Genomic DNA, 26,141 nt, shown 5'->3' on the forward strand with positions numbered 1-26,141 from the left:
ATCGTCAGCTTCAACAAACGCTTCACGCTACACGACCCATAAATTTGTACCCTCAAGTGCTTTTCACGAAAGTGATCAGCACACCGTTTTCGCCTCCTCCCAAGAATCGATCGACCACAAAACACACACTAAACGTTCGGTAAAAAGTCATAAAACACGAGCACGATCACTCACAAGTGCTGTTACCAATAATAGAGCCGACACGTGCGATCGAACCTTAGGGTGAACTTCCGTCCAAAAACCTACCCAATCGAACGTATCCCAATTTTTCGTCACCGAGAGTTTAATTTCTCCTCGGAAAAGCAGTAAACCACCACCGAACCAACATAGCAAACACTTCGATAAAACCGGAAAAGATCTTCACCTCTTGCGGTGTTATATGTGTGTGTGTGTGTCACCGTGGTTGTTCTATTTTCGATCTTTTCCGTCTCGCAAGTCCCTCGTATCACCCCAAAAACCGAACCATTCCGCCCGATCTGTCCCGGTGGAATGGAGTGTCTTTCATCCTCGCTCACTGTACGCTCAAGAGGGCGCGCGCGTCAACCACCAACCAAACACCCACTTTAAATGGGTGAAACGCCGGCAAAAGGTTCATTAAACTCCAAGAAGCATCGTTTCCCAGACCGTTCGTTTCGAGGTTACACCGTCCGCCTACTTCCGCCAGCTTCCACCTCAATCGAACAGAACCTTGGGGAGCACCCAATCAATAGGATCTTCGCGTCAGAACTGTTGGAAAGGTGCTCTCTAGCTACAAGAGCCATTCAACACAAAACCGCACCAAGAAAAGTGCATGTTACATAATGCCAGCCACGCGAAGAGTTGTTGATTTACATCGACCACAAACTCTGCGCACTCGTTAGTGTACCGGAAGAGCGGGAAGACCGTGGCCAACCTTCGGGTCGCGGAGATGCGATTGCGGGGCGGATGCATTGATTTACGGGATCGCGCGCCCGACAACCGTGCAAACACAGCAAACCAGTTGACAAACGTGATCCTCACACCAACTCACAGATTGAACGTGAACTTGATTCTCGAAACCACGAGAACGCTCCAACGCGGTTGTGAAGAAGACTCAAGAACCCATTCTACAGCTGCTGATTGCAAAACTTGTTCTCCCACACGACACACACACAGCGCTCTTGTTGCGATGCAGTTCTTGAGGAGTTCTTATTGAACTGTGCCTGCGCCACACTGAAGGTTGTCGTCTGGTTTTGGGCCTACTTTTTGGTGCGATTTTGAAATCGCTCCCGAGAATCATTTATATTCAATTCACACAAAAAACGAACGATCGCATCCTGTCCCTCTTTTGAAACGGTTTGTAGTTTTAATTCGCAAGCAGAATTCACCACGTGCAGAGTTAATGTCTCGGTCAAGGCAAGCGCGTCGAACAATAATTGGTCAAAACCAACAATCCGTAGAATGAATCATTTACACGCCATCGCTTTACAAATGATGCATTCGCATTTTGATTGACCACTTCTACCGTGATGTGGTGTGACTTTTCCTTTCTAAATGTGTTACAAAACGATGGCAAGGTTTACATAAAAGACTGAAGATACGGAAGCCAAGTACGCGAGATCGAACAAAGAATGAAAACCACAATTTGCCGAGCAAAGACGACGGCGAGCAACGACATCTATTAGGCAGAAAATGGACAAACATAACACTCCTTCAATTCGCTGAGCACTGAGAAGCACCGAACACCGATAGGCCCGAGCAAGAGACGAGCCAGAAATGGAAGGAAATAAGTGTGAGTGGTTTCGATTAATTTATGACTGACTGACTAACTGGCGGCACCCCCTGCTGGGTGTGCCATCAGTTTATGCAAAAACGCAAAACAAACATAGCGCGCGGCTGTCACAGTGGGAACGCGGAGTCTACCAACCAAACCATTTGCCACATCGTTTATCGTGTCCTATTAGCGTGCCTGATGAAGAATGGCAGAGGTGAGAGTTATCGTTGGCGCTGTGCACGGTTATTCCTAATCTGACATGCTGATAACTCTAGCCGGCAATCACTCCTACACATGGAACACCTCTTCGGCAACGGTAAGAAGACTTCACTGCTATCATAATTTACCCAACGACACTCGTACTTTCTTCTTGTCAGACGGTGCGGGGAGGTAGCAAAGAAAAACTGGACAGCTCTCACACTCCCCCAGGGAAACCGGAAATCGAATGCGTTTCCTTCTCGTTTTCCCCATTCCCCCATTTCCTCCACAAGACATGGCATTAGTTGAGACGGTCTCAATTTACGCTCGCCTAACGAGACGTGCGCTTAAAGACGGCGTTCGGTTCGGCAACGGATTGTAGGCACATGACAGACGTAAACGCACACACACACACAAACACACACCATCTAATGGTGAGATTGTGTGCTGTCGGGAAAATGATGTGCGAATTTGCTAGAGAAAATCCCACCCAGCGTTCCGTCTTCCGTTCCGGCCACCGGATGACTTCGACAGATTGCTGAGAACGGGACTCGCCGCGGTGGTGTTGGGGCGTGGTTTACCTATTGCTTCTTTAACAACAACAATTCGAAAAGTGGGTCAACTTGCCGGTGTGGAGTTCGTGGGTTGAAGACTGTGTACTAAAGGCGGACGATAAAGATTAATAAGCGTGCGAGAGAGCGTGCCAGTGAAAAAAAATGGCAGACATAGTTAGTTAGGAAGTTGGTAATCTTCCCCTGCCAGCATGCGTGGAGCAGATTAATTGAGAGTGGCTGTGTGGTTTGGAGGTTACAATATCCATTATTGGATTAAAGGTACAATATCCATTGCTGGATTAGGTCATCTGACAATTGTGATTTTGAAAATTTCGTAAGCTCCAAATGTCAAATGATCTGTCGTAATTGCATCCACACGTAGAATTATACTTTTGAGTTAAAATTTAATGATCTCTACCATCATTGTCTTTGACTTCAGGATCTTGCCCAATTCCCAGGCCTAATCGCTGGGTTCATATTCGACTTCAAAGCTGGTTTGGGCACTGGATATGGATATATTAAAGTTCGCTAGCATTGGAACCCGCGCTGGCGGTGGCACTCCAATCAACATCATTAGCAGATCTTAACGGCTTAAGACACAGCGGGAGAGCCCCGAGTGGAACAGAATTTTGCAAAAGCAACAACCACGAAAAAAAACAAGCTCAAATTTGAGCAATCCTTCATTTTATGATTATTTTAGACGGCAACGGGTACCTTCGGGTCGTCCGAGAGACCAACCGAGGCCAATTATTACTAGTCACTGAACGTATCTCAGACTGCCCGTCCGTGGAACGAACAGTTAGCTCTGTGCTCGACTACTATCGACTCTGCCATGATCTCTCCCTCTGTACCCTTTTCCTTTTAGTCCGATCACCTTCATTCGCTTTGCAAACACCCAAAGCCGGTTTTTCGCGTTGGGCAACTTTGGTAGCAAAACATCAAAGTTCGGGCTTATGGCTAATCGTTCGAGCTAGCGCCGTCTGTGTACGTCAATTAGCGAACCCGAACAAGAGCCTGCACAACCTGTCACCGTTGGCACAACTGGATGGAGTCAATCAGATCGATGTACTGTGCTGCCTGCCTGCCGGGGGACACATCTAGAGGCGGTTTTTTGCTCCTCACGATAACGGTACTCCCCGGTTCGTGGTCCGATACATAATTCGCACTCTTAATTGCTTCTTCGACAGATTATGCTGGTCACGTTGGAAAGTGTAGATATTCGTTGTGGAATAAAATATATAAAAAAAAACCTGGTTGTACCAAGAAAACTTATCCGGTGAGAACTTTCTTCCTCCATCTTCAATGGTTAGGTAACGGCGTGTGTTCATGTATGACTCAATTAACTTTCCCTTCCCCACATATATCACATCTTATCAGCTACGGTGACAGCTGACTGGTTAAATCTCCTTCCAAGGCGCCCTGAACAAAAATAGTTCCCATCAATAGCCGTCCGACCGACCGCTGCTTTGCGAATTATGGCGTGACGGCGTGGCGGCGGGATGACAACATCGCTCCCACCGATGTGCGACACCGCGACTCCCGCATCGGTCATCCAATTTTTGCTAATAATAACCTTTTTCACCGCCAGCCCCAACGTATAAGCACTCCCGCAGCGCATACGGCAAGCGACACTTACGAACACAAGCGCACTCAGAGAGATACCAATGTCCCTTCCTACTTGACCATTTGATAGGGAATTGAGTGCCCACCTCCCGTAGCCAGTGCAGTATGTCGTCTGTCCAAGTCCGAAGCAATGACCTCATCCTCAAAAGTTGAAGATCGCCGTCAAGCGACCAACGTGCACCAACACTTGGGTATAAATTTAGCGAACGCGACAACATCACTCGCCTGCGAGAAGCTAACGCATAATTTATGGCGTTAACCCGCAGTGTGTGTCGTCAGCCGGACCTCGTTTAAATTGGACACAGTGTGCTCTACTATATCTGCCGCTCGTGACACTCACGTTTTGCTGTGGCAAAGAGAGGGGAAATTAGGAGGATACCAAGTTTTACCGGTATGAAGAAGTTGAATAAAAAGGAGTATCACAGAGCATTAGACATTATCGGAACTACTGCATTAGTGTGAAAGATAATTGTCAGGAACAAAGGCTACCGTCGGTATCAGTGAGCCGCATGCAACTGAGACTTTCCACGGTGTATCATTTGGAATGAATTTTAAATCACTCCCGTTCGCATATCAATAATCAAGCCTAACGATTGATCGGTTGGACAAATAACAATCATTACATTTCAATCCCGTCTTTTTAACTGCGAAAGACCCTAGGGTAGGATAGAAACCTCTTTCCATGTACCATTCATCTGTGTATTGTCCACGGTGCAGCACCTGCTAGCATACCATGAAGTTACTAGAGCTAGACAACCCTCGTGAAGCAATTGCCATCGGGTGCCGTCTGCTCAAACTGTTCGGATTGGGGCGGGATGAACGATTCAAGCTCGTTTACTGGCTCCAGTGTGTGGCATATCTGGCGTTTAGTATCGTACCCCGATTTTTGGTAGAGATCGAGGATATGGTAGCGCTGATGCGCCTTATTGCAGAGCTGGTGTTTGTCGTTTATCTGTGTTTGCAAATAATGGCACTGTACTGCCGACGGCGCCAGCTTTACCGACTGGTGGATATGTTGCAGCAATGCATCGATATACCCTACTCGGAGCAAATCGAATCGTTCCTCATCCGATCGAACGTCAAAATCAACCAATCGTCCGCAGCCTACGCGCGGTTCTTCATGTGCGTGTACGTGCTGTACTGTACGATGTCACCGTTAGCGTCGGGCTTCGTCTACATTCGCAACCAGCGCAATGCGACGGGCGTGCAGGAAGAATTTATCATCACCACCGAAATGAAGCACGTATTCCCAGCTCCACAATGGACGGTAATGTTCCTCATGCTTTTTTTCGCTTGATCTTACACAGCTTATACGACCTGGACATCCGTTACAATCCGCTGCACTACTCGATCTACGCCGGTTTGATATTTGTGCTGTCGGCAATATCTTCGCTATCACTCTGCACCAAGGACGTTATCGACATTGCAGCCATTAAAACGGTGACACTGGTGTTTGGCATTGTAACGATGCAGATTCGTGACCTGCACGAGCAGATCACCCAGGAGCGGTTGAACCGTGTCATCAAATCGCATCGCAACGCGCTGTCTTGCGCGACGCAGCTCGAGCAGGCACTAAACCTATCCGTTCTGTTTCAGTTTGCCTCGTGCAGCGCCAACTGGTGTCTGATGCTGTTCTACATTTTGCTAATGGTTCGCACCTAAAAACACACACGCCTAAACCTTCCCATTTTACGTGATACTAATGATGTAATTTGTATTCAACGCTTAGGGATTGGATTCGCGTGTTTTGAGTATGGTGTTACTACTGGTAATTGTATCGATCGAAACCTACACCTACTGTATGCTCGGCTCGCAGTTAACAGCACAGGTAAGCGGCTTTTGGGGAAGCAAATCAAAAAGAATATCTAATCATACAATCATGCACAGGGTGAAGATCTGCTAATGGCTTTGCAGCAGCTCTCCTGGTACGACCAACCAGTCCCCATCCAGCGACAAATACTACTAATGATACGACGCTCGCAAACACCACTCATTCTGAGGGCAGGCAAGCTGTTCAGCGCAAATGTCGTGCAGTTTGGTGACATCGTGCAAAAGTCGTACTCCTTTTTCTTGGTGCTAAAAAATGTATTTTAAAACAATTCAAAACGATGCCTGCTTGCTCGCAATTGTCAATCGATAGATCCGTTCCCAGAATGGACATCCACCATTTGTAAAGGACGAGGTCCAGGCACAATAAACTATCATGAATTATGCACCAGTTGTTGGACAAATATTGTTCCTTTCTTTTTTCAACACCTTTTTGCTGCTATCGAGAACATGGTTAGCTTCTAGGTAAGCCAATAAAAAAACCAGAGCATGAAATATTTACACGCTTTACACCTACGCCAAACACCTAACGCCAAACAAGCACAGGTTGAAGCTACTAGCAGCTAGCCTCCAACCCGTTCATTGTCTAAGTTGCGCTGCAGCCATGAAGTTCTTCCAAATCGACGATACTCGCGAGATGCTGCCGATAGGTTGCCGATTGTTAAAGCTTTGTGGTTTGCCTCGCAGTGACCGTGTGAACCGCAGGTTCTGGCTTCTGTGTGTTTTTTTCTTCGTCTTCGGTCAGATCCCACGTTTCCTAATTAAGATCGACGAGCCAATTGCGCTGGTGCGCGTTGGTGCTGAGATTGTGTACTCGACGTATATATTCTTGCAACTGATTGCACTGTACGCTAGGCGAAGCGATCTTTATCGGCTAATCGATACGTTGCGCGAGTGTGTCGAAAACCCCTACCCGGATGATGTGCGTGCGTTCATCTTGAGAACGAGGGACATAATCAACAAATCTTCAGTTATGTACAGCAAGTGTTTTCTTGCCGTCTGCATATCGTACATTATAATGCCCTTCATGGCAACGAGTGCCGTTGTGGTGCGAAACCGTCGCAACCAGACGGGCGAACGGGAGGAGTATGTGATGCCCACTGAGATGAAGTCAGTAACGCTAGTTGCTAACCTATTCCATTGGAAAGGATTGTTTCATTGATGAAACCCACGTTCACTCTATTTTCGACACAGTTTCTACTACCTGGATATTCGCTTCAATCTACTTCACTATTCGCTTTACTTTGGTGCTGTGAGTGGACTAAGCGTAATAGGATCGCTGGCACTTTGCACTAAGGACGTCATGGATTTTTCACTCATTCGTACGGCATCGATGCTGTTTCAAGCTACCGCCCAGCAAATTCGGAACCTACCGCCAGGCGCATCGCAGGCCAAGCTCGAAGCCATCATTCATTCACACCGTTCCACCCTGAAATGTGCAGCACAGCTGCAGAATGCCCTTAATCCCGCACTGCTCATACAGATCACATTCTGCACCGCCATTTGGTGCCTCATGCTGTTCTACATACTTCTGCTGGTAATGTGTCTGTGTGTTTGTATGTGAAGCATAGTTAACGAAAGAGGGCATTCACGGAAAGTTTTTTGTTGGCAGGGATTCACCTCCAAAGTGATGAATGTGTGTTTACTGCTTCTGGTGCTAACTTGCGAAACGTACTCCTACTGTCAGCTTGGGACACAGTTCACCTCAAACGTAAGCCCTCATCCTTGGGGACCTAACTATAAATTATGAATTCTTGTAACTTCACTAACTGTGCCACTACCTCCACAGGCAGAGGAAGTGCTCGATGAATTACAGCAACTTGCCTGGTACGATCAATCCGTACCAATACAGAAACAAATTTACTTCATGATTCATCGCTCCCAGACGCGTATCGAGCTGACAGCTGGGAAGCTTTTCCCCGTCAACATTGCGCAGTTTAGTGAGATTGTTAAAAAGTCATACTCATACTATCTTGTCCTAAAGGATATCTTCTAAAACTCCAAAGCGAGTCCCAATACATATGCCGTAATCATCACTTGTCAACCACATATCATTCAAACCAACCGTACAACTGCACATTAGCTTGTCACAATTCAAAACAGGGTTGATATTATAAATAGTAGCACCGAAAAGAAACGCAGCAAACATTCTTACACTGTGAAACCAACCAAGACACACCATCAGTTCTTTAGACACCAAACACGATGGTTGTGTTCGATCCACTGGACGACCCTTTGAAGGTTCTGCCACTGCCTCTTAAACTTCTGGCACTACTCGGAGTGAACAAGAACCCGTCCGAACGGTTCCGTCTGTACGCCATATACATTTACTTGTGGGTGGCGATGTTCATACCTAAACTCTGCCTGGGATACGAAACCATTCCTCAATGCTTCCGAAGCATTGCCGAGGGTATGTTTTCGTTCAACACTACCGTCACCTTCATTATGTTGCCCCTAAAGATGGACAACTTCGAAGGCTTGCTTCAAAATCTACAGCGTTTTACCCAAATAGGTAAGCAATAAGGATTATCATCGTAACATCGCTCATTACAACTACCAACTCTTCACTCATTTCAGTTACAGTCCAAGAAGACTACAAACAGATCCTAATCAGCCTCAACACAACAATACATAAGTTCACCAAGTATTACTTCATCTTCACAAATGGGATCGTGTTTTCCATTACCGGCAGCACGATAGCAGGAATGCTCTATACCTACTACACGAAAGATTCGAAATATTCCGCTGCATTTCCGCTCGTAATGGAAAACCGTTTCTACGTGCTGGATTCGCATTACAACCTTGGCCACTGTTTTGTGCATCAGGCTCTGATGTTCTTTACCCTCTACATCCTGTTGGTAATGTTCACCGCCAAGGCCGGTACGCTTTTCGGTTTGATTCGCTTCTGTTCGACCGTGCTGGGAATCATTGTCCTCAAGATCGAGCGACTGAGCCAGATCGGACCCGTTGACCAGTATACTGCAGAGCTGAGTGAAATTATCGAACTTCACCAGCTGGCGATCAAGTGTTCCCGCCAGCTGCAGAACATTCTAATGGAAATCCTGTTGGCTCAATTTACTGGCTGCGTGTTTATATGGTGCTTTATGCTGTATTATGTTATGATAAGTGTAAGTGAAGTACAGTTTGATAAAAGTGACACACTGTAACGATTCTCATATTAGACGCATTGTAACAGTTTCGTTTTTCTTTGTCTAGGGAATAACTGCTGAAGGTATTGCCGTGGGAACCATGCTTATCGCCTTATCTACGGAAACGTTCATCTTTTGCTTGTTGGGGAACGAGCTGACGTTGAAGGTAAAGAATTTTGCTGTCTATTACAAACTTAATCATTATTGCAAAATTGAACAGGGTCTTGAAATTAGTACGGCTATGTATTCCACCAATTGGTACGATCAACCGGTCAAGCTACAGAAGATGGCTGTACCAATAATACAGCAAAGCCAACAGCGAATCGGTATAACTGCGGCCAAGTTTTACTACATCGATTACAACAGATACGGACAAGTACGGTGCTAAATGTAATATTCTAGTTACAATTCACTGCAATAATTACTGTCTTTCAACGTTGCAGAGCCTGAAAACCGCCTACTCTTTCTATCTTCTGCTGAAGGACATTTTCTAGAGAGAAATTCATTATTCACTAGAGCTTTCAGTTGGATAGATCGAGCACACAGCACCGCGGCACGAATGAGAAACCACCGTTGGGCATATTACCAACCAAGCACATAGCTCACAAGTAGATTTTCGTAGTCAATACTTTTGATTGCTCATCAGCCAATATTTAAATATGCTTTTTGCTGTATAACAAATACGATTGTAGCGTTTGAATGCGATCGAACGTTAATATGCACATGTAGTTTAGTTTAATGGCATTGGGAATCATAACAACGATATTCTGCATCATATACCAATCAACGGACAAACGATGAGGTTCTTCCTAATCGAAAAGTCATACGATATGCCACACCATGCGTTGAAGCTTCTAGGACTGATTGAAACGCGAAAGACGTACTCATATTTGTGCTCTACTTACTGTCAATCGCCGTACCGAAGAATGTGCTTGGATATCCCAACTTTAAGACATCTGTCATGAGTTCAGCTGTTGTTTCAAACGAATCAATATTCTAATGTATTCGTATCGTCTAATGAGCTTGTCCAACTTCACAAAAACAGTGAGTATATTTTCCTTGTTTATAAATATAATTTTTCCTTACTACCTATTGTATTAAAAGTTCCTAGCGAACCATTTCCAGTTGCTCAATATTTAAGCAAGATGAACGCCCACCATCAAAATCGCAAGGCTATACCATACCGTTCATCTATTGCCGATCAATTTCTACAGCTGCTCTTACAACCCAACTCTCACAAGTACATAACATGTTTGACTCAATTCCATATTGCTCGTGTCGCGTATGTCTTGCACACATTCAGACGGGCAGGATTACCTATAACTGTACAGAAATACTAACAGCTGTACGTAAAGACCTGCACCTCACGATCCTATGTGTTCGGCCAACCGGAATACTGCCTCCTAAAAAAGTAGCTGGTCGGTAAGTGTCAGAATCCTCTTTTTCGCTATATATCTTTTGAAAAGCTGTGAAACCTTTCTAGGAACCACACCATGACTTCCATAAGTTTAATGATTGCTATCGCTATCTTGCAAGTCGTCAAGAAGACGTATTCATTTTTCGTTGTTAGCAAACAGTTACCAGGCTGTAGCTAACTGTAATTAAATGGAAACTTTGTGCTATTAGAACACTTGAATTCTCGACATTCTTCCAGTTCATTGGGGAAGTTATACCGCAGCCATGAAGTTCTTTCAAGTGTGTGTGTGTTTATGTGTGTGGCCATTGTACACGAGGCGAGACGATCTTCATCAGCTAATCGATATGGTCATCTTGAGAACGGAAGACCAAATAAACAAATCACCAATTACGCAAAGCTACAACTTTGTAGTTCAGCTCAAATTGCACAGTTTAGTGAGATTGTTAAAAAGTCATACTCATTCTATCTTTAGGACAAGATATCAGGATATATCCTAATACGAATCAACAATGTTTCATACATTGTATGTAATAGTCACTTGTCGCCCGCATATCACTCAAACAAACTGTACAACTGGACATTAGCTTGTCACACTACTCACAACCGGCTTGTAACTATCAGCCAGGTTACTAAGTTCGGTCGCATAAAAACGAACGCAGTAAGCATTCTTACACTGTTCATAACCTAAAGTCAACATCAGTTCTTTAGACACCAAACACGATGGTTGTGTTCGATCCACTGGACAACCCTTTGAAGGTTCTGCCTCTGCCTCTTAAACTTCTGGCACTACTCGGAGTGAACAAGAACCCGTCCGAACAGTTCCGTCTGTACGCCATCTACGCCTACCTTTGCATTGCGTTGTTCATACCTAAACTCTGCCTGGGATACGAAACCATTCTTCAATGCTTCCGAAGCATCGCCGAGGGTATGTTATCGTTCAACACTACCATCACCTTCATTATGTTGCCCCTAAAGATGGACAACTTGGAAGACTTGCTTAAAAATCTAAAGCGTTTTACCGAAATCGGTAAGTACTAATCAGTACTTCACTTGCTAAACGAACATTACAATGGTTCTATTTGCTAATTATTCATTCCTTTCAGTTATCTTCAATGAAGACTACGAACAGATCCTGATTAGACTCAACACGGCAATACATAAGTTCACCAAGTATTACTTCATTTTCACAAATGGGATCGTGTTCGCCATGACCAGCAGCACGATTGCAGGAATGTTTTACACCTACTACACGAAAGATTCGGAATATTCCGCAGCATTTCCGCTCGTAATGGAAAATCGTCTCTACTTGATAGACTCGCACTACAACCTTGGCCACTGTTTCGTGCATCAGGCTCTGATGTTCTTTACCCTCTACATCCTGTTGGTAATGTTCACCGCCAAGGCCGGTACGCTTTTCGGTTTGATTCGCTTCTGTTCGACCGTGCTGGGAATCATTGTCCTCAAGATCGAGCGACTGAGCCAGATCGGACCCGTTGACCAGTATACTGCAGAGCTGAGTGAAATTATCGAACTTCACCAGCTGGCGATCAAGTGTTCCCGCCAGCTGCAGAACATTCTAATGGAAATCCTGTTGGCTCAATTTACTGGCTGCGTGTTTATATGGTGCTTTATGCTGTATTATGTTATGATAAGTGTAAGTGAACTACAGTTTGATAAAAGTGACACACCGTAACAATTCTCATGTTAGACGCATTGTAACAGTTTCGTTTTTCTTTGTCTAGGGAATAACTGCTGAAGGTATTGCCGTGGTAGCCATGGCAACTGAACTGACTTTGAAGGTAAGGAATTTGGTTGTCTATTATAAGCTTAATCATTTATTACAAAATATAACAGGGTCTTGAAATTAGTACAGCTTGTTTCGATCAACCGGTCAAGCTACAGAAGATGGTTGTACCAATAATACAGCAAAGCCAACAGCGAATCGGTATAACGCGGGTTTTACGATCGATGGATACGGACAAGTGCGGTTAAATTTAATATTCTAGTTACAATCCACTGCAATAATTACTGTCTTCTGACGTTGCAGAGCCTGAAAACCGCCTACTCTTTCTATCTTCTGCTGAAGGACATTTTCTAGAGAGAAATTCATTATTCACTAGAGCTTTCAGTTGGATAGATCGAACACACAGCACCGCGGCACGAATGAGAAACCACCGTTGGGCATATTACCAACCAAGCACATAGCTCACAAGTAGATTTTCGTAATCAATACTTTTGATTGCTCATCAGCCAATATTTAAATATGCTTTTTGCTGTATAACAAATACGATTGTAGCGTTTGAATGCGATCGAACGTTAATATGCACATGTAGTTTAACTGAATGACCAGTTTCAAATAAACGTCACTGCGACGATATATAGCCCATTGGTGGTCACAACAACGACCTACTACATCATATACCAATCAGTGGACCAGCGATGAGGTTCTTCTTAATCGAAAAACCGCCCGGTGTGCCGCACATTGCACTGAAGCTCCTAAGACTGGTTGGAGTTTCACAGACGCAAAGCGAAAGATATCGATACGTGCCGATGTTTGTGCTATTTTTACTTACAATAGCTATACCGAAGATTGCGTTTGGATATCCCAACTTTGAGACATCTATCATTGGTTTGGCTGAGCTGTTCTTTCAAACGAATCGTTTCGTTGGGGTATTATTGTTAGTGCTCTATAGTGAATCGATTTTTGAGCTTGTGCGACAGTCAGAATTCTTCGCGAAGAAAGGTAAGTCGATTACCATTTTTTGTTTTAGGACTTATTACTAATAGTATGCCGAATTTAAAGTTCTTAGCGAAACGTCTCCAGTTGCTGAATATCTTACCAAGATGGACACCCAAGTCACCAAAATCACTAAACTGTACCTTACCGCCCTTCTGGTACCGGCTAACTTCTACAGCTACTCTCCAATTGTTGCGACCCTTTGGAAGTATTACAACACATACGAAAACGACACCGTCCCGGAGTTTACCCTACACATGGAGGAAAGCTTCTACAGACTAAATGTTCGGGAAAAGCTGGACCACTACCTGATCTTTGGTGCCATCATGGTGCCAATTTCGTTTCTTTGTGCTCTCGTCGGAACAGCCAAACTTGTGTCGATTCTGAGCCTCATCAAGTATTGCACCATCTACTTTCAGCTGGTTAAGGTCAAACTAGAAGAGGTTGGCCGTTCTCAAAATTATGCTAGTGATATAAGATCCGCTATTCAAATGCATCACAGTGCGCTCAGCTGTGCCGATTTGCTACATGATATCACCGCTCCCATCATGCTACTGCAGCTAGTGCTTTGTATAATGGTGTGGAGTTCAATGCTGCTGTACTTCACCGTGGCGGTAAAATGCAACAGATTAATACTTATCTCACAGATATTTCAATCTCCACTCACTTCATCTCTCACATCCAGGGATTTAACACACAGTTTATTAGTCTGTTTATATTGTTCATGTTCGACACAACCGAAACGTTTGGTTATTGCTACTTGGGTAATCAACTTTCTGACGAGGTGATTTAGCGGTTGATCCAATCGGCAAACAGGCTTCGACATTAATTCATTATTTGCTTTCAGAGTGCTCGTGTCGCCAGTGTTGTGTACGACTGCAGATGGGAAGGTATGCCTCCAGCTTTACGCAAAGACCTGCAGCTCATAATGCTACGTGCTCAACGGTCTGTTGGTATTACTGCTGGCAAGTTTTGTTTTATGAACATGGAACAGTTTGGTGAGGTAAGTGTCGCAATCGTCTGCGAAAATATGGCAGCAAATCGATTGATTATGACACAAAATCCATTTGTTTAACGTTTCCCTATTACAGGTCGTCAAGACAACGTATTCATTTTTCGTTGTCTTGAGGGATCAATTTTAAAAGCAATATTAATATTTAATGCAAAGCAACCATAAATTAGAAAAGCTAAGCAAGAAATTGATATACCCGATGCCTTGTTAATTACTAGTACTAGTGGAAATAATTGATACTGATACACAGCAGCAAATTCAGCGTCAAGGATCAAAGGATAACGTTCATTAGCAATTACACGCACATGGTTAGATATAAAGTCCACGTACTCGATTCTTTTTCACCACTGTAGTATGCTCGAGGCCATAAATTATTACATTCATATTTTTATATTGAATAAATTCAAGCTTCGCATTCAATCAGTACAATACTTACAGAGAGTGTATCTTGCTAGTAACAGCTCATTGTTAGCGCAGGTTTTAGGCTGATAACACCGTCATTTTTTATTGAAAAATCATCGTTTCCAAGCGTCCATCACTATTGTTCCGGATGAACTTCCTCCGACAGGAGCAACCGGCTGGCATGCCTCATATTTCCATCAAGCTGCTCCGAGTGTTTGGCGTTACCGGCGGTCCCGACGTACGCTTTCGCATCCTGCCGGTTATGTTGACCTACGTTTTCTGCATAGTAGTGCCCAAGTGCTTCTTCGGATACCCCAATCAGGAGATAGCCATCATTGGCATAGCCGAGCTGTTTTTCTTAACCAACTCGTTTTGTGGAATGTTTCTGTTGTTTCTGAACAGACATAAGCTAGCTGAATTCATTATACATGTACGAACTTTCTCTCTAACGGGTAAGTTTATGGATAACAAAAAGAAATAGTAATATAATTGACTTTTTGATAATTGATACAGTTCTCCAAGAGTCACCTCCAGCAGTGGTCCAGCATTTGACGACCCAGCACGACTTCATCCACAAGATAACCCGAATCTATTGCATCGTAGTGATGTTTGCAGCCCATTTCTACGTGCTAACTCCATTTCTCTCAACCCTCTACGCGTTCTACGATACGGTACGGAACGAAAACGCAACAATGCACTTTGCACTGCAAATTGAGGAAAACTTCTATGGACTTCAGACTCGCACGACGACTTCGCACTACCTGCTCTTCGGCATGATCATGACGCCTACCGTCTATCTCTGCGCATTCACCGGCACGGTGAAAACTGTGACCATCTGTGACACTACCATCCATTGTATCCTTTACTTTCAACTGGTACAACTAAAGCTACGGATCGTGACGCAGGACAACACGTTCCGCCAGGAGTTGAAGACGGTGATCAAGATGCATCAGGATGCGCTTAACTGTGCAAGCCTGCTTGAATCTATCACGTCACTGGTGCTGTTGATCCAGCTGATTCTATGCGTATTGATCTGGAGCTCAATGCTCCTTTACTTCACCGTGTCAGTAAGTGATGATCTCATCTAATACAAACCCTTTAAATCTGACACATTTTGCGTTTTCGATTGCAGGGATTCGATCTAAATTTTATTAGCCTGATTGTCCTGTTCGTGTTCGATACAACGGAAACCTTTGCTACTGTTATCTTGGGGAACAGCTATCGTACGAGGTAAGTTTTTCTATGCCAATATGATGGAGATTCTTAAGTTCTCTCTTTCTAACGATCTTTTCATTCTGTTCAGAGTGCTCGTATGGCACACATCGTTTACAAAAGCGGCTGGGAGCAACAAAACACGTACGTACAAAAAGATCTTCAGCTAATTATCGCGCGCGCACAAAGGCCTGTTGGCATTACCGCTGGCAACTTTTGCTACATGAACATGGTACAACTTGGCATTGTAAGTTGTGGTGATATCTCTTCTAAAAGCTGACGCACTGAACGTTGTCTCTAATGTTCATTTGCAGATAGTGAAAACTACCTATTCTTTCTTTGTTATATTGAGGGATCAGATTTAACTTTGTTTGTTTACGCTCTCCAATTGTATCGATTTTGAATCACATCTACTAGTGTTAGTGTGGTGGATGGTGTCGAAGAAACAATATTAATAGCGCTAATCAAATATTTACTATTGACACGCTGCAGCAAAATCGACACTAAGAAATAAAGCACAACACTCACAGGAGATCGATCACAAAGTTTACTGTAAAATGCTCGAGCCGTGGTCATACATTATTACATTCAACCTATGCGCCTCAATTAAAGCCACACATTGAACTTTTTATTCATACGAATCCAATTATAAGAGCATTATATAGAAATGTGCCAACCAGTTGACACCTCATTGTAAGAAAAGATTTCAGCCTCGCAACACTGACATCGAATGCTAGCGCCCACCACTATTGCTCTAGATGAATTTCCTCCGACAGGAGCAACCGGCTGGCATGCCTCATATCTCCATCAAACTGCTTCAACTGTTTGGCGTTACCGGCCCTCCAGAGGAACGCTTTCGTATCCTGCCGGTTATGCTGACCTACTTTTCTTCATAGTAGTGCCCAAGTGCTTCTTCGGATATCCCGACCTTGAGATAACAATCATTGGCACTGCTGAGCTGATTTTCCAATCCAATACTTTTTGTGGAATGTTTTGGTTGTTTTTGAACAGACGCAAGCTAGCACAGTTCATTACACAAGTACGAACTTTTTCTCTAACGGGTAAGTTTATGGATGTAAGAATAAAACTGTAATATAATTGAGTCTCCTTGACATCACACAGTTTTCCGAGAGTCACCTCCAGCGGTGGTCCAGCATTTAACGACCCAGCACGACTTTATCCACAAGATAACCCGAATCTATTGCATCGTAGTGATGTTTGCAGCCCATTTCTACGTGCTAACACCATTGCTCTCAACATTCTACGCGTTCTACGGTACGGTACGGAACGATAACGTAACCATGCACTACACGCTGCAAATGGAGGAAAACTTCTACGGACTACAGACTCGCACGACGACTTCGCACTACCTGATCTTCGGCATGTTCATGACGCCCACCATTTATCTCTGTGCCTTCACCGGTACGGTAAAGATCCTGAGCATCTGTAACATTACCATGTATTGTACCCTTTACTTTCAACTGGTACAACTGAAGCTACGAACCGCAACGGAGGACAACACGTTCAACCGTCAGGAGGTGAAGTCGATTGTCGTAATGCATCAGGATGCGCTTAACTGTGCAAGCCTGGTAGAATCTATCACGTCACTAGTGCTATTACAGCAACTGGTCCTATGCGTAATGATGTGGAGCTCAATGCTGCTTTACTTCACCGTATCGGTACTTATGAAACTCATCGTAGGCGTGTGTCAACTTTTATCAAAACTGACTCTAAGCTTTCGATTACAGGGTTTCGATTTGAACTTTATTAACCTTCTCGTCCTTTTCGCTTTTGATACAACAGAAACCATTGCTTACTGCTATTTTGGAGAGCAGCTATCGAACGAGGTAAGTGATCCATCGTCATGTCACTAAGAAAGAGACGTTCAAGATTTTTCGAATGGTTTTTTTTTCTGTTCAGAGTGCTCGTGTGGCACATACCGTTTACGAAAGTGGATGGGAAACTCAAACTCCCGACATACAGAAAGATCTTCAGCTAATTATCGCGCGCGCACAAAGGCCGGTTGGCATCACTGCTGGCAAGTTTTGCTACATGAACATGGAACAACTTGGCATTGTATGTTGTATAGGAACAAAAGATATCTCATCTGGATCAGTCACGATGACCTCGCTTTTATTTCCAGATAGTGAAAACTACCTACTCTATCTACGTCATATTAAGAGATCAGTTTTAAGTTCGTTTCTGTGCGTTCTATCGTCGGAACGGTCATATAGATACCGATTCTGAGCGACATCAAATACTGGACCATTTTCATTGTAGCTGCTTAAGGTACGGTTAAAAATCTTTTACCAACTTCTCTGAGTTTATTGTTTCCATTTTCCAGGTCGTCAAGACAACGCATTCAATTTTCGCTGTGTTGATGGATCAATGCCAACAGCGGTTACGCAAGCACATTTAAAATGCTTTCTACTTCAAACACGATGCACTCCAATCGCTAGTCTCAACAACCCGGGTTACATTTGCACCTGTCACACACGCTCCATGCATTATAGAATAGAGTAATGTTTTGAACGGTTATTATCTTTTGCAGCTAAAAAAAACCCGTTTGATGTTATCACGCACAACAGATTGAGTGTGTTAAATTTTAACAAAGCTTGCTTCAGTTAGCCAGTGTCTCAACATTCAGCAACAACTATTTAGCAGAAAAAATGAGGCGATTTTTCACCATCCACAAGCCACCGGGAGTGCCACATCTCGCGTTAAAACTGCTTCATGCCGTAGGAATTGTCAATGGAGAAACATTTTCGCATCGCTTCACCGCAGTGTATTTGTTGTTTTTATCATCGCGATTCCCAAACTATTCTGCGGCTACACCTCCTTCGAGACGTCCGTCATCGGGTTGGCCGAACTATTCTTTCATCTCAACAACTATACTGGCTTGTTACTGGTTTTGGTAAGTAGCAAACAGTTACAGTGCTTGGTTCGAGTTGGCCAAACTATCGCCGACGAAGGTAGGCAATGCACTTTCAAAAATTATTTCATTGCGTGCGTTAGTCCTTCTACAATATATTATTATTCCGTGACAGTTTTCCAGTGCGCTCAGGCTGATATGCGCCAGCTGCTAACGTCCCATCACAAGCGAATGCACACATGGACCAGATATTACTGTCTAGTCATCTTGTACACCGTTAGCATTTTTGCTATCGCACCAATTTGCGCCACATTCGGGTCGTACATTCGGGCAGCTCACCGGAACACCACCGCACAGTACGTGCTCCATATGGAGGAAGATTTTTACGGTCTGCAGATTCGTTCCTCACTGCGAAGCTATCTTATGTTCGCCATCCCGATGGTACCGATGTCATACATATGTGCATATGTTGGATGTGCCAAAATTATGATCGTCTTCAATTTCACCAGCTATTGCACCGTCTACTTTCGGCTAGTTGCACTCCAACTGCAATACCAAACTCGAACAGTTCCGTCTGATCGTGACAGCATTAGAACGATCGTTGCGATACACCAGCAGGCACTGTGCTGTGCTGATTTGTTGGAAACCATCGTATCCCCGATCATGCTGATGCAGATTGTCCTGTGCGTGCTTATGTCGAGCTCTATGGTACTGTACTTTACATTCGCGGTGAGTGAACAAACTGCTACTAACAAAGATATATCTATCAGCTAACTTCTTATGCTCAACCTTGCAGACTATGAGCGGCCACATGATAAATGTGTTGTTGCTGTTTTTGGTTGTTTCGACCGAAACCTTCGGCTACTGTTACCTCGGTACTCAACTTTCGATGGAGGTAAACCCTATTGCATAACACACTTGCCTAAAAGCATATCACACGCACGTGTTTATATTTTTAAAATTCTCATTTACAGAGCGCACGGATCGCATATGCCGTATACAACGGAAAATGGGAGCAACAGCCGACGGAGATCGCAAAACACCTCCAGCTAATTTTACTACGCGCACAAAAGCCCATTGGTATAACCGCCGGCAAGTTTTGCTTCATCAACATGGAGCAATTCGCAAAGGTACATCATCATAAACAGCTTTCCGTCAACGTATTCTATAATGTTTCAAAATAATAAGGCTATATTGTCTCCACCCCCCCCCCCTGCAGCTCCTTAAAACTACCTACTCAGTGTTTATCCTGCTGAGAGATTTATTGTAAATTGACCGGTTAAATGAAGCAAAACTAGATATTGATTTACCCGATGGCTGGTGTGATTGTTGCCATGGGTGTGCTCTGATCAAATATTTACTATTGACACGCTGCAGCAAATTAGGCACCCAGCAACAAAGCACAAACTCCTCCACTGGGAATTGCTTACACATGGTTAGAAACAAAGTCTACTCGAATCCTTTTCATCACTACAGTGAGTTAGTGATCAAAAATTAATACCCTTAGTTTTATTCCCGGCAAATTCAACTTGGTGATCGATCGACTTGGTGATAGTAACAACGCGCTCGTACACGTAGCAAATTGGATTCAAATTATCAGCTCCTTATATTCAAAAGTGCAGTCCTGTTGGCAGCTCAGTATAAGTATTTCCGCCTCGCAACACTGACATCATCTCCGCTCATCCATCACTATAGGATGAACTTCCTCCGACAGGAGCAACCGGCTGGCATGCCTCATATCTCCATCAAACTGCTCCGAGTGTTTGGCGTTACCAACCATTCAGAGGAACGCTTTCGTATCGTGCCGGTTATGCTGACCTACTTTTTCTTCATAGTAGTGCCCAAGTGCTTCTTCGGATATCCCGACCTTGAGATAACGATCATTGGCACCGCTGAGCTGATTTTCCAAACCAACTCCTTTTGCGGAATGTTTCTGTTGTTTCTGAACAGACGCCAACTGGCTGAGTTCATTCAACATGCTAGAAGTTTCTCCCAAACGGGTAAGTTTTAACAAACTATAATAATTATAATCAATAATCAAAATTAACCCGGCACAATTTGTTACAGTTATCCGTGCGTCACCTGCCGCGGTGGTCCAGCATTTGACGACCCAGCACGACATGATCCACAAGATAACCAGAATCTTCTGCATCGTAGTGATGTTTGCAGCTCACTTCTACGCATTAGCTCCTTTTCTTTCTACGCTTTACACGTTTTACGGTACGGTACGGAACAAAAACGCAACCATGCACTACACGCTGCAAATGGAGGAAAACTTCTACGGACTACAGACTCGCACCTCGGCTACGCACTACCTGATCTTCGGTGTCGTCATGACGCCTACCGCGTATCTCTGTGCCTTCACCGGCACGGTGAAGACTCTAACCATCTGTAATATTACTACCTACTGTACCCTTTACTTTCAATTGGTACAACTGAAGCTACGAACCGTCACGCAGGACAACACGTTCCGTCAGGAGTTGAAGTCGGTGATCAAGATGCATCAGGATGCACTTAACTGTGCAAGTCTGGTAGAATCTATCACGTCACTAGCGCTATTACAGCAACTGCTTCTATGCGTATTGATCTGGAGTTCAATGCTGCTTTACTTCACCGTATCGGTATGTGGCAAGTAACCTTATTGAATGTATCATCAAACTTGACACTGAGCTTTCAATCTGCAGGGATTCAATGTTAACTTTATGAATCTTTTCGTACTGTTCGTGTTTGACACAACGGAAACCTTTGCCTACTGTTATCTTGGGGAAAAGCTATCGTACGAGGTAAGTTATTATTTTGATGCCAGTGAGATGAAGATTCTTAAATTCTTCCCCTCTCTCTCTATTTTTCTGTTCAGAGTGCTCGTGTGGCACATACCGTTTACGAAAGTGGCTGGGAAACTCAAACCACCGACATACAGAAAGATCTTCAGCTAATTCTTGTCCGTGCTCAAAGTCCAGTTGGCATCACTGCTGGCAAGTTTTACTACATGAACATGGAACAGTTTGGCATTGTAAGTTGTGGTGATATCTCTTCGTAAGTTGACGCCCTGACGATCGTTTTCTCTCATCTTTATTTTCAGATAGTAAAAACTACCTACTCGTTCTTTGTGATATTGCGGGATCAGATTTAAAAAGGATTTCATGTACACCACACACCACCCGAAGAGAGCAAATTTCACTTGCACAAAAAAAACTCACCAACCACTGCAGTACTTCAGTAAAACAACACTAATATTGCACTACGTATTTTCAACTAGATCCAACAAGCGATGCTTACCTAAAAGTAGAGAAAGAATAAAACAAACACTAATTAGTTGTGTTGCAATGCAAAATAAAAAGATGAACATATTTTACGCCATCATCATCGAGCCAGTATAACGCAATTACTAGCGATGCGCCCACGTTTCAACACGACTTATATAAAGCGATTTTCTAAAAGAAACAAACCACCACGCAATCGCTTCCTTCACAGTCGCGTTTAAATATTGATTGAGTTTTCTCCAGTTTTCGCATGCCACAGCACGGCCACCAGCAGCAAGCGAACTATGGGATGCATAAATCAGCCAGCAAATCGCGCTGCATCAGCGCTTTGTGCACGTGCACTCGGGCTTCGAAAGCCTGAAACACATGGAATCGATTATTGGGCCCACCGAAACGGCGTTCAATCAACGAGGGTGGCCTCTCAGGGCTTTGTTCACGCCATCCTACGCGTCAGCCAAGCAGCAACAGCAGAAGCATTTAGGCTTGATCGCAGAGGATGCGCTACTGAAACTTAATCTTTAGACAACCTCTTACCCACCCATCAAGGCTGCAAGTTCTTCGTAATCCCGAAAGAAATTACACATTTGTAAACAGAAAGCCTACACAGCATTTCCAATATCGGTTTACATGCTTTCGAGCAGTGTTTGCCACCGGACGGATAGTTTGTGTTTACGTTAAGCGACATATCTCCCGCAGGATTGTCATAAGCCCTTTAAAAACTGTGATGTCAAACAAACACAGCACAACCATAACCTGATCCCGAGGCACCGCCCGATCATCGATCGTCCTCGTCTGCTGCACCACACCACACACATTGTCATATCTGTTCTGCCCAAAAATGGCAACCGGGCCCTCAGTAGGTCGGGCCAATGATGTGCGCAAAAGCCTTTCCCTCTCACCGTCGTTGTTCCTGTCGCTTGAAGACCTTCCACACACCGCCCGGATAAGCAGCAGCAGCAGCAATAGGTTTCAATTTTCCTCTTTTGCATAATGAAAAGATGGCTTTGGTTGTGGAGGAGATGCCTCTGAATCGTTTGATGCGGAGGTAGCAACAGCAACGAAAAAGGAATCATATTTCAGGTATAAATTAAGAGACTGCCGTTCAAATGATACATTGAGCCCCACACTCACTGCACCTGGCACGGTGGCACTGACGTGCATTAATTAGTTAAATGAAGATTGCGCTTTCTATTCAAGTTTAAAACTCATTCATCTTGTTACAAAAAATCTGATTTCAAAAGCACAAAAACGATCTTTTCGATTTCTTGTAGCTAAGTATGTGTATATTCTTTGCTGAAGAAGATTGGTCTTGCTATCAAAAGCCCACACACACACGTAATATTACACAAGCCGTTTCCGTTACGCGACCCTCGAAGCGCGATGACTTCATTTTTGGACAGTGGCAAAAACGCAAAGCCATTGCCTTTATATAGCGGTCCCGCGTTTGCTGCGCTACACTACGTCACGAAGATCACCTTGAAAGCAGCTCGAAGGCAGGATGCTTGTTTTTATTATTTTCCACTCCAACAAGCTTTAAGCAACGTGCAAGAAGTTACATGCAGTCCTGCCATGTGGTTTTTGTAGTTGCTTGCACCACCACCAATCACCAACAAACAAACTCCCGCGCCCGCTGTTGATGACACACAAATTGAATAAATTGTACCAACGACCAGCTGTACTCAAGTGTGTACATACACTAGCTCAAAATACGTTTTTCTTTTTTTGGTTTTAAGAAGGAAAATCTTTTTCCAACCTGAGCTCGAAGCAAAATCACGTTCCATCAAAACCCCACCACTCCGCTGCGTACTCTACTTTTTACTCGCTGTCATTTTCCACCTTACCGGCTGACGGGCGGGTAGTGTGTGGATGGCGCCACACGAGGCGCGAAGAAGCCCCACGAGCTGAACGGTGAAAACGTTACACTGCTACCACGCACACATTCCAGTCGCAGCAAGGGAAGGTGGTGTAGAGAATGAGGAGGAAGGGAAGTGGTGTAGCAAAAATTATAAAGCCCTATATTTTCCCTTCGATCAAGCGCGATGGTCAACACCGGCACGTAAACTACATTTTCGTTCCATTTTGCTTTTTGTGTGCGTGTGTGTGTGCCATCATTTGCTCCAGAAACGACGACAAGGGAGAATGGAACGTACGTGCAACGATAACGGGCCAGAAAATGGGGAAGCAAGAGACCACAAAAAGGGTAATGTCTTTTAATAGTACAGGAATCAATAAGAGAGAAAAAAAGCATTGGATGTGCGGGAGCAATTTCCAAAGGCCACCGTACTATCTTCTGCGAGTAGTTCCTGTGGTACACCCCTATTATCGTTCACTGACTCGGAACACACGGAGACACACGTGGAAACTACTTTTCCTGCCAGTCAACATTCCCAGGCCGGGAGGTCGCCGTGTGTAGCAGTGTCCATCTGCAAGCAAACTTCATTCCGATGCGTTTTCGATTAATCGTCCGTTCCCAGCCATACTATCACAGCGTGCGAAGATGTGCCTGCCGCCCCCGGAAGACCCTCGGAAGAATTTGCAGCGACGACAGCTTGACAGTGTCCTACGACAGCGCCTGTCAGCCGTAGTTCTCGCTGACTAGGGCATACGATCATCAGGCTCGCTCGGTACCGCAATTCGTCGTACATCTTGTGAGCTGCTTTGCCACACAGATTCGCTTATCAAGTGGCAACAACAAACAAGAAGAGAAAACTCCACTACTCCATGTAGCCATGTTGTTGGGCCCTCTCGCTAGGGCGCCCTCATTATTCACTTTTCGACAAAATGGTGACAAGCGCAGACCGTTTTTGGGTTGCGGTGGGTACGAGTAAAGGTTTTGGAGCTTAGTCGATCTCTCTTTCTGCATCTTCAAAGAAATTAGCGTTCGTTCTCTATGTTCAGTTGATTGAATGTTTTGCAAGCCTTCACCTTGCTCCGACACGGACAGCATTGCAGGTTACGGTATTGTCATCGTAGAATGCAATCTCTCCTCGGCTAACGAGCATCACAACGAAACAGTGGGAAAGGTCAAGCAGGGGCAATTAGCTGAAGATGTTGTGTTTGAAGCGAATATTGTAGCTTAAAAAACACCAGAGAAGGAAATGTGTGCCACATAACACAGCCAGGCATTGTTCTGAAGTTCGACAATGCTTCCCTCGAATCAGAACATTGGAGAGTAACAGGTTATGTTAATTTCTGCAGCTGGATCCTCTTTTTTGTGGAATTGTGGTTTTGATACCGGACGATAGGATCTCTGACTTCAATAAGACTTGTGATCTAATGTATTGTAAACATTCTGATGTATCCTTGCCCACCGGACGTTAGTACTGAACGTGTATCAGACTGCCAGATGTATCAAGATCAGTTTCCGCATCTGTAACTACAAAAAATGTGGAACGCAACTCCGTACAGACACACCTGGAAAGCAGTGCACACTCGTTTCCGGTGTGTAATTCCGGACCGCAGAAACCTGCAGACAAACACACACACACGCACCAGGTGGAACGTAATTATTCACGGCATGCGGTGGTAATGATCCTCCAAACAGCCTACATCCCCACACTGCCCAACTTCAAATTTCGTTTGAAGTTGATGATGGAGAGTCTCCCAACTCTACTATAAGCTTCACACACCGAGTCGCTACTTCCCCGGTGGGATAATCGTCTTTCATTCACTATAGATAATGCTTCTCCCCGTTCCTACTCCATGATCCGCTCTAATCTGCAACGTGTGTGCGCAGTTTAAAAAAAAGAAGCCGCCACCGTACAAGATGCTTGCGGAATTGAACGATCTTTGGCTGAGACGGGCCGTTTTTACTACTTATTTCTGTCCATCCTCAATCCTCCATCCAACGACCCGGAACGCGAATTCTTTCACATACTCTCGCACGATTGCGAGAGCCAGGGTTAATGCTTTAATGCTATTTCTTTGCGCCACACAGCATTCGTTTCGGTTAAAAGCATATCTATTACCATGTACTCACCACCACCACCCGGGGGCTCCACACCTCTTTGCCATTTCGCTATTTCTCGCAAATACCTTTTTCGAAACATTCTTCCCAGGGAAAATTTTGTTCATATGCTCAAGATATTTCTCCCAAGCGGGGCACGGGTTGACTTTGAAGCTTCGGCTAACACCATTTCCATT

General features: G+C 44.3%; 5 protein-coding genes across 6 annotated transcripts in view; 4 read left to right on the forward strand and 1 right to left on the reverse strand.

Moving 5' to 3' along the window:
- Positions 1–26,141, reverse strand: part of LOC120904712 (serine-rich adhesin for platelets) — a 188,683-nt gene that overhangs the window by 84,849 nt on the left and 77,693 nt on the right. The window lies entirely within an intron of this gene.
- LOC120904714 (odorant receptor 49b-like) lies at positions 12,554–14,702 on the forward strand. Its single transcript, XM_040314948.1, has 5 exons — positions 12,554–13,243; positions 13,304–13,851; positions 13,923–14,021; positions 14,085–14,240; positions 14,329–14,702. The coding sequence occupies exons 1-5, from the start codon at positions 12,940–12,942 to the stop codon at positions 14,377–14,379; spliced, it is 1,158 nt and encodes a 385-aa protein (XP_040170882.1). The 5' UTR covers positions 12,554–12,939; the 3' UTR covers positions 14,380–14,702.
- Positions 17,298–17,800, forward strand: LOC120904716. The gene is made up of 2 exons (XM_040314950.1): positions 17,298–17,542; positions 17,612–17,800. The coding sequence occupies exons 1-2, from the start codon at positions 17,321–17,323 to the stop codon at positions 17,735–17,737; spliced, it is 348 nt and encodes a 115-aa protein (XP_040170884.1). The 5' UTR covers positions 17,298–17,320; the 3' UTR covers positions 17,738–17,800.
- Positions 18,222–20,245, forward strand: LOC120904715 (odorant receptor 67c-like). Its single transcript, XM_040314949.1, has 5 exons — positions 18,222–18,835; positions 18,911–19,464; positions 19,532–19,630; positions 19,710–19,865; positions 19,955–20,245. The coding sequence occupies exons 2-5, from the start codon at positions 18,934–18,936 to the stop codon at positions 20,003–20,005; spliced, it is 837 nt and encodes a 278-aa protein (XP_040170883.1). The 5' UTR covers positions 18,222–18,835; positions 18,911–18,933; the 3' UTR covers positions 20,006–20,245.
- Positions 20,245–22,133, forward strand: LOC120904713 (odorant receptor Or2-like). The gene is made up of 5 exons (XM_040314947.1): positions 20,245–20,735; positions 20,803–21,356; positions 21,420–21,518; positions 21,593–21,748; positions 21,818–22,133. Exons 1-5 carry the CDS (start codon positions 20,432–20,434, stop codon positions 21,866–21,868), a joined length of 1,164 nt encoding a protein of 387 aa, XP_040170881.1. The 5' UTR covers positions 20,245–20,431; the 3' UTR covers positions 21,869–22,133.

The sequence above is a fragment of the Anopheles arabiensis genome, chromosome 3 (genome assembly GCF_016920715.1).
Source record: "Anopheles arabiensis isolate DONGOLA chromosome 3, AaraD3, whole genome shotgun sequence".
Taxonomy (NCBI): Eukaryota; Metazoa; Arthropoda; class Insecta; order Diptera; family Culicidae; genus Anopheles; species Anopheles arabiensis.

What these genes read in the sequence shown, in the direction of transcription:
- LOC120904714 (XM_040314948.1), top strand. Translation starts at nt 12,940, where the DNA reads ATGAGGTTCTTCTTAATCGAAAAACCGCCCGGTGTGCCGCACATTGCA. An exon ending in GTAATCAACTTTCTGACGAG is followed by an intron (nt 14,022 to 14,084) that starts GTGATTTAGCGG and finishes ATTTGCTTTCAG; the next exon opens with AGTGCTCGTGTCGCCAGTGT. An exon ending in ACATGGAACAGTTTGGTGAG is followed by an intron (nt 14,241 to 14,328) that starts GTAAGTGTCGCA and finishes TCCCTATTACAG; the next exon opens with GTCGTCAAGACAACGTATTC.
- LOC120904716 (XM_040314950.1), top strand. Translation starts at nt 17,321, where the DNA reads ATGTATTGTACCCTTTACTTTCAACTGGTACAACTGAAGCTACGAACC. An exon ending in TGCTTTACTTCACCGTATCG is followed by an intron (nt 17,543 to 17,611) that starts GTACTTATGAAA and finishes TTTCGATTACAG; the next exon opens with GGTTTCGATTTGAACTTTAT.
- LOC120904715 (XM_040314949.1), top strand. Translation starts at nt 18,934, where the DNA reads ATGCGCCAGCTGCTAACGTCCCATCACAAGCGAATGCACACATGGACC. An exon ending in TACTGTACTTTACATTCGCG is followed by an intron (nt 19,465 to 19,531) that starts GTGAGTGAACAA and finishes TCAACCTTGCAG; the next exon opens with ACTATGAGCGGCCACATGAT. An exon ending in ACATGGAGCAATTCGCAAAG is followed by an intron (nt 19,866 to 19,954) that starts GTACATCATCAT and finishes CCCCCCCTGCAG; the next exon opens with CTCCTTAAAACTACCTACTC.
- LOC120904713 (XM_040314947.1), top strand. Translation starts at nt 20,432, where the DNA reads ATGAACTTCCTCCGACAGGAGCAACCGGCTGGCATGCCTCATATCTCC. An exon ending in TGCTTTACTTCACCGTATCG is followed by an intron (nt 21,357 to 21,419) that starts GTATGTGGCAAG and finishes TTCAATCTGCAG; the next exon opens with GGATTCAATGTTAACTTTAT. An exon ending in ACATGGAACAGTTTGGCATT is followed by an intron (nt 21,749 to 21,817) that starts GTAAGTTGTGGT and finishes CTTTATTTTCAG; the next exon opens with ATAGTAAAAACTACCTACTC.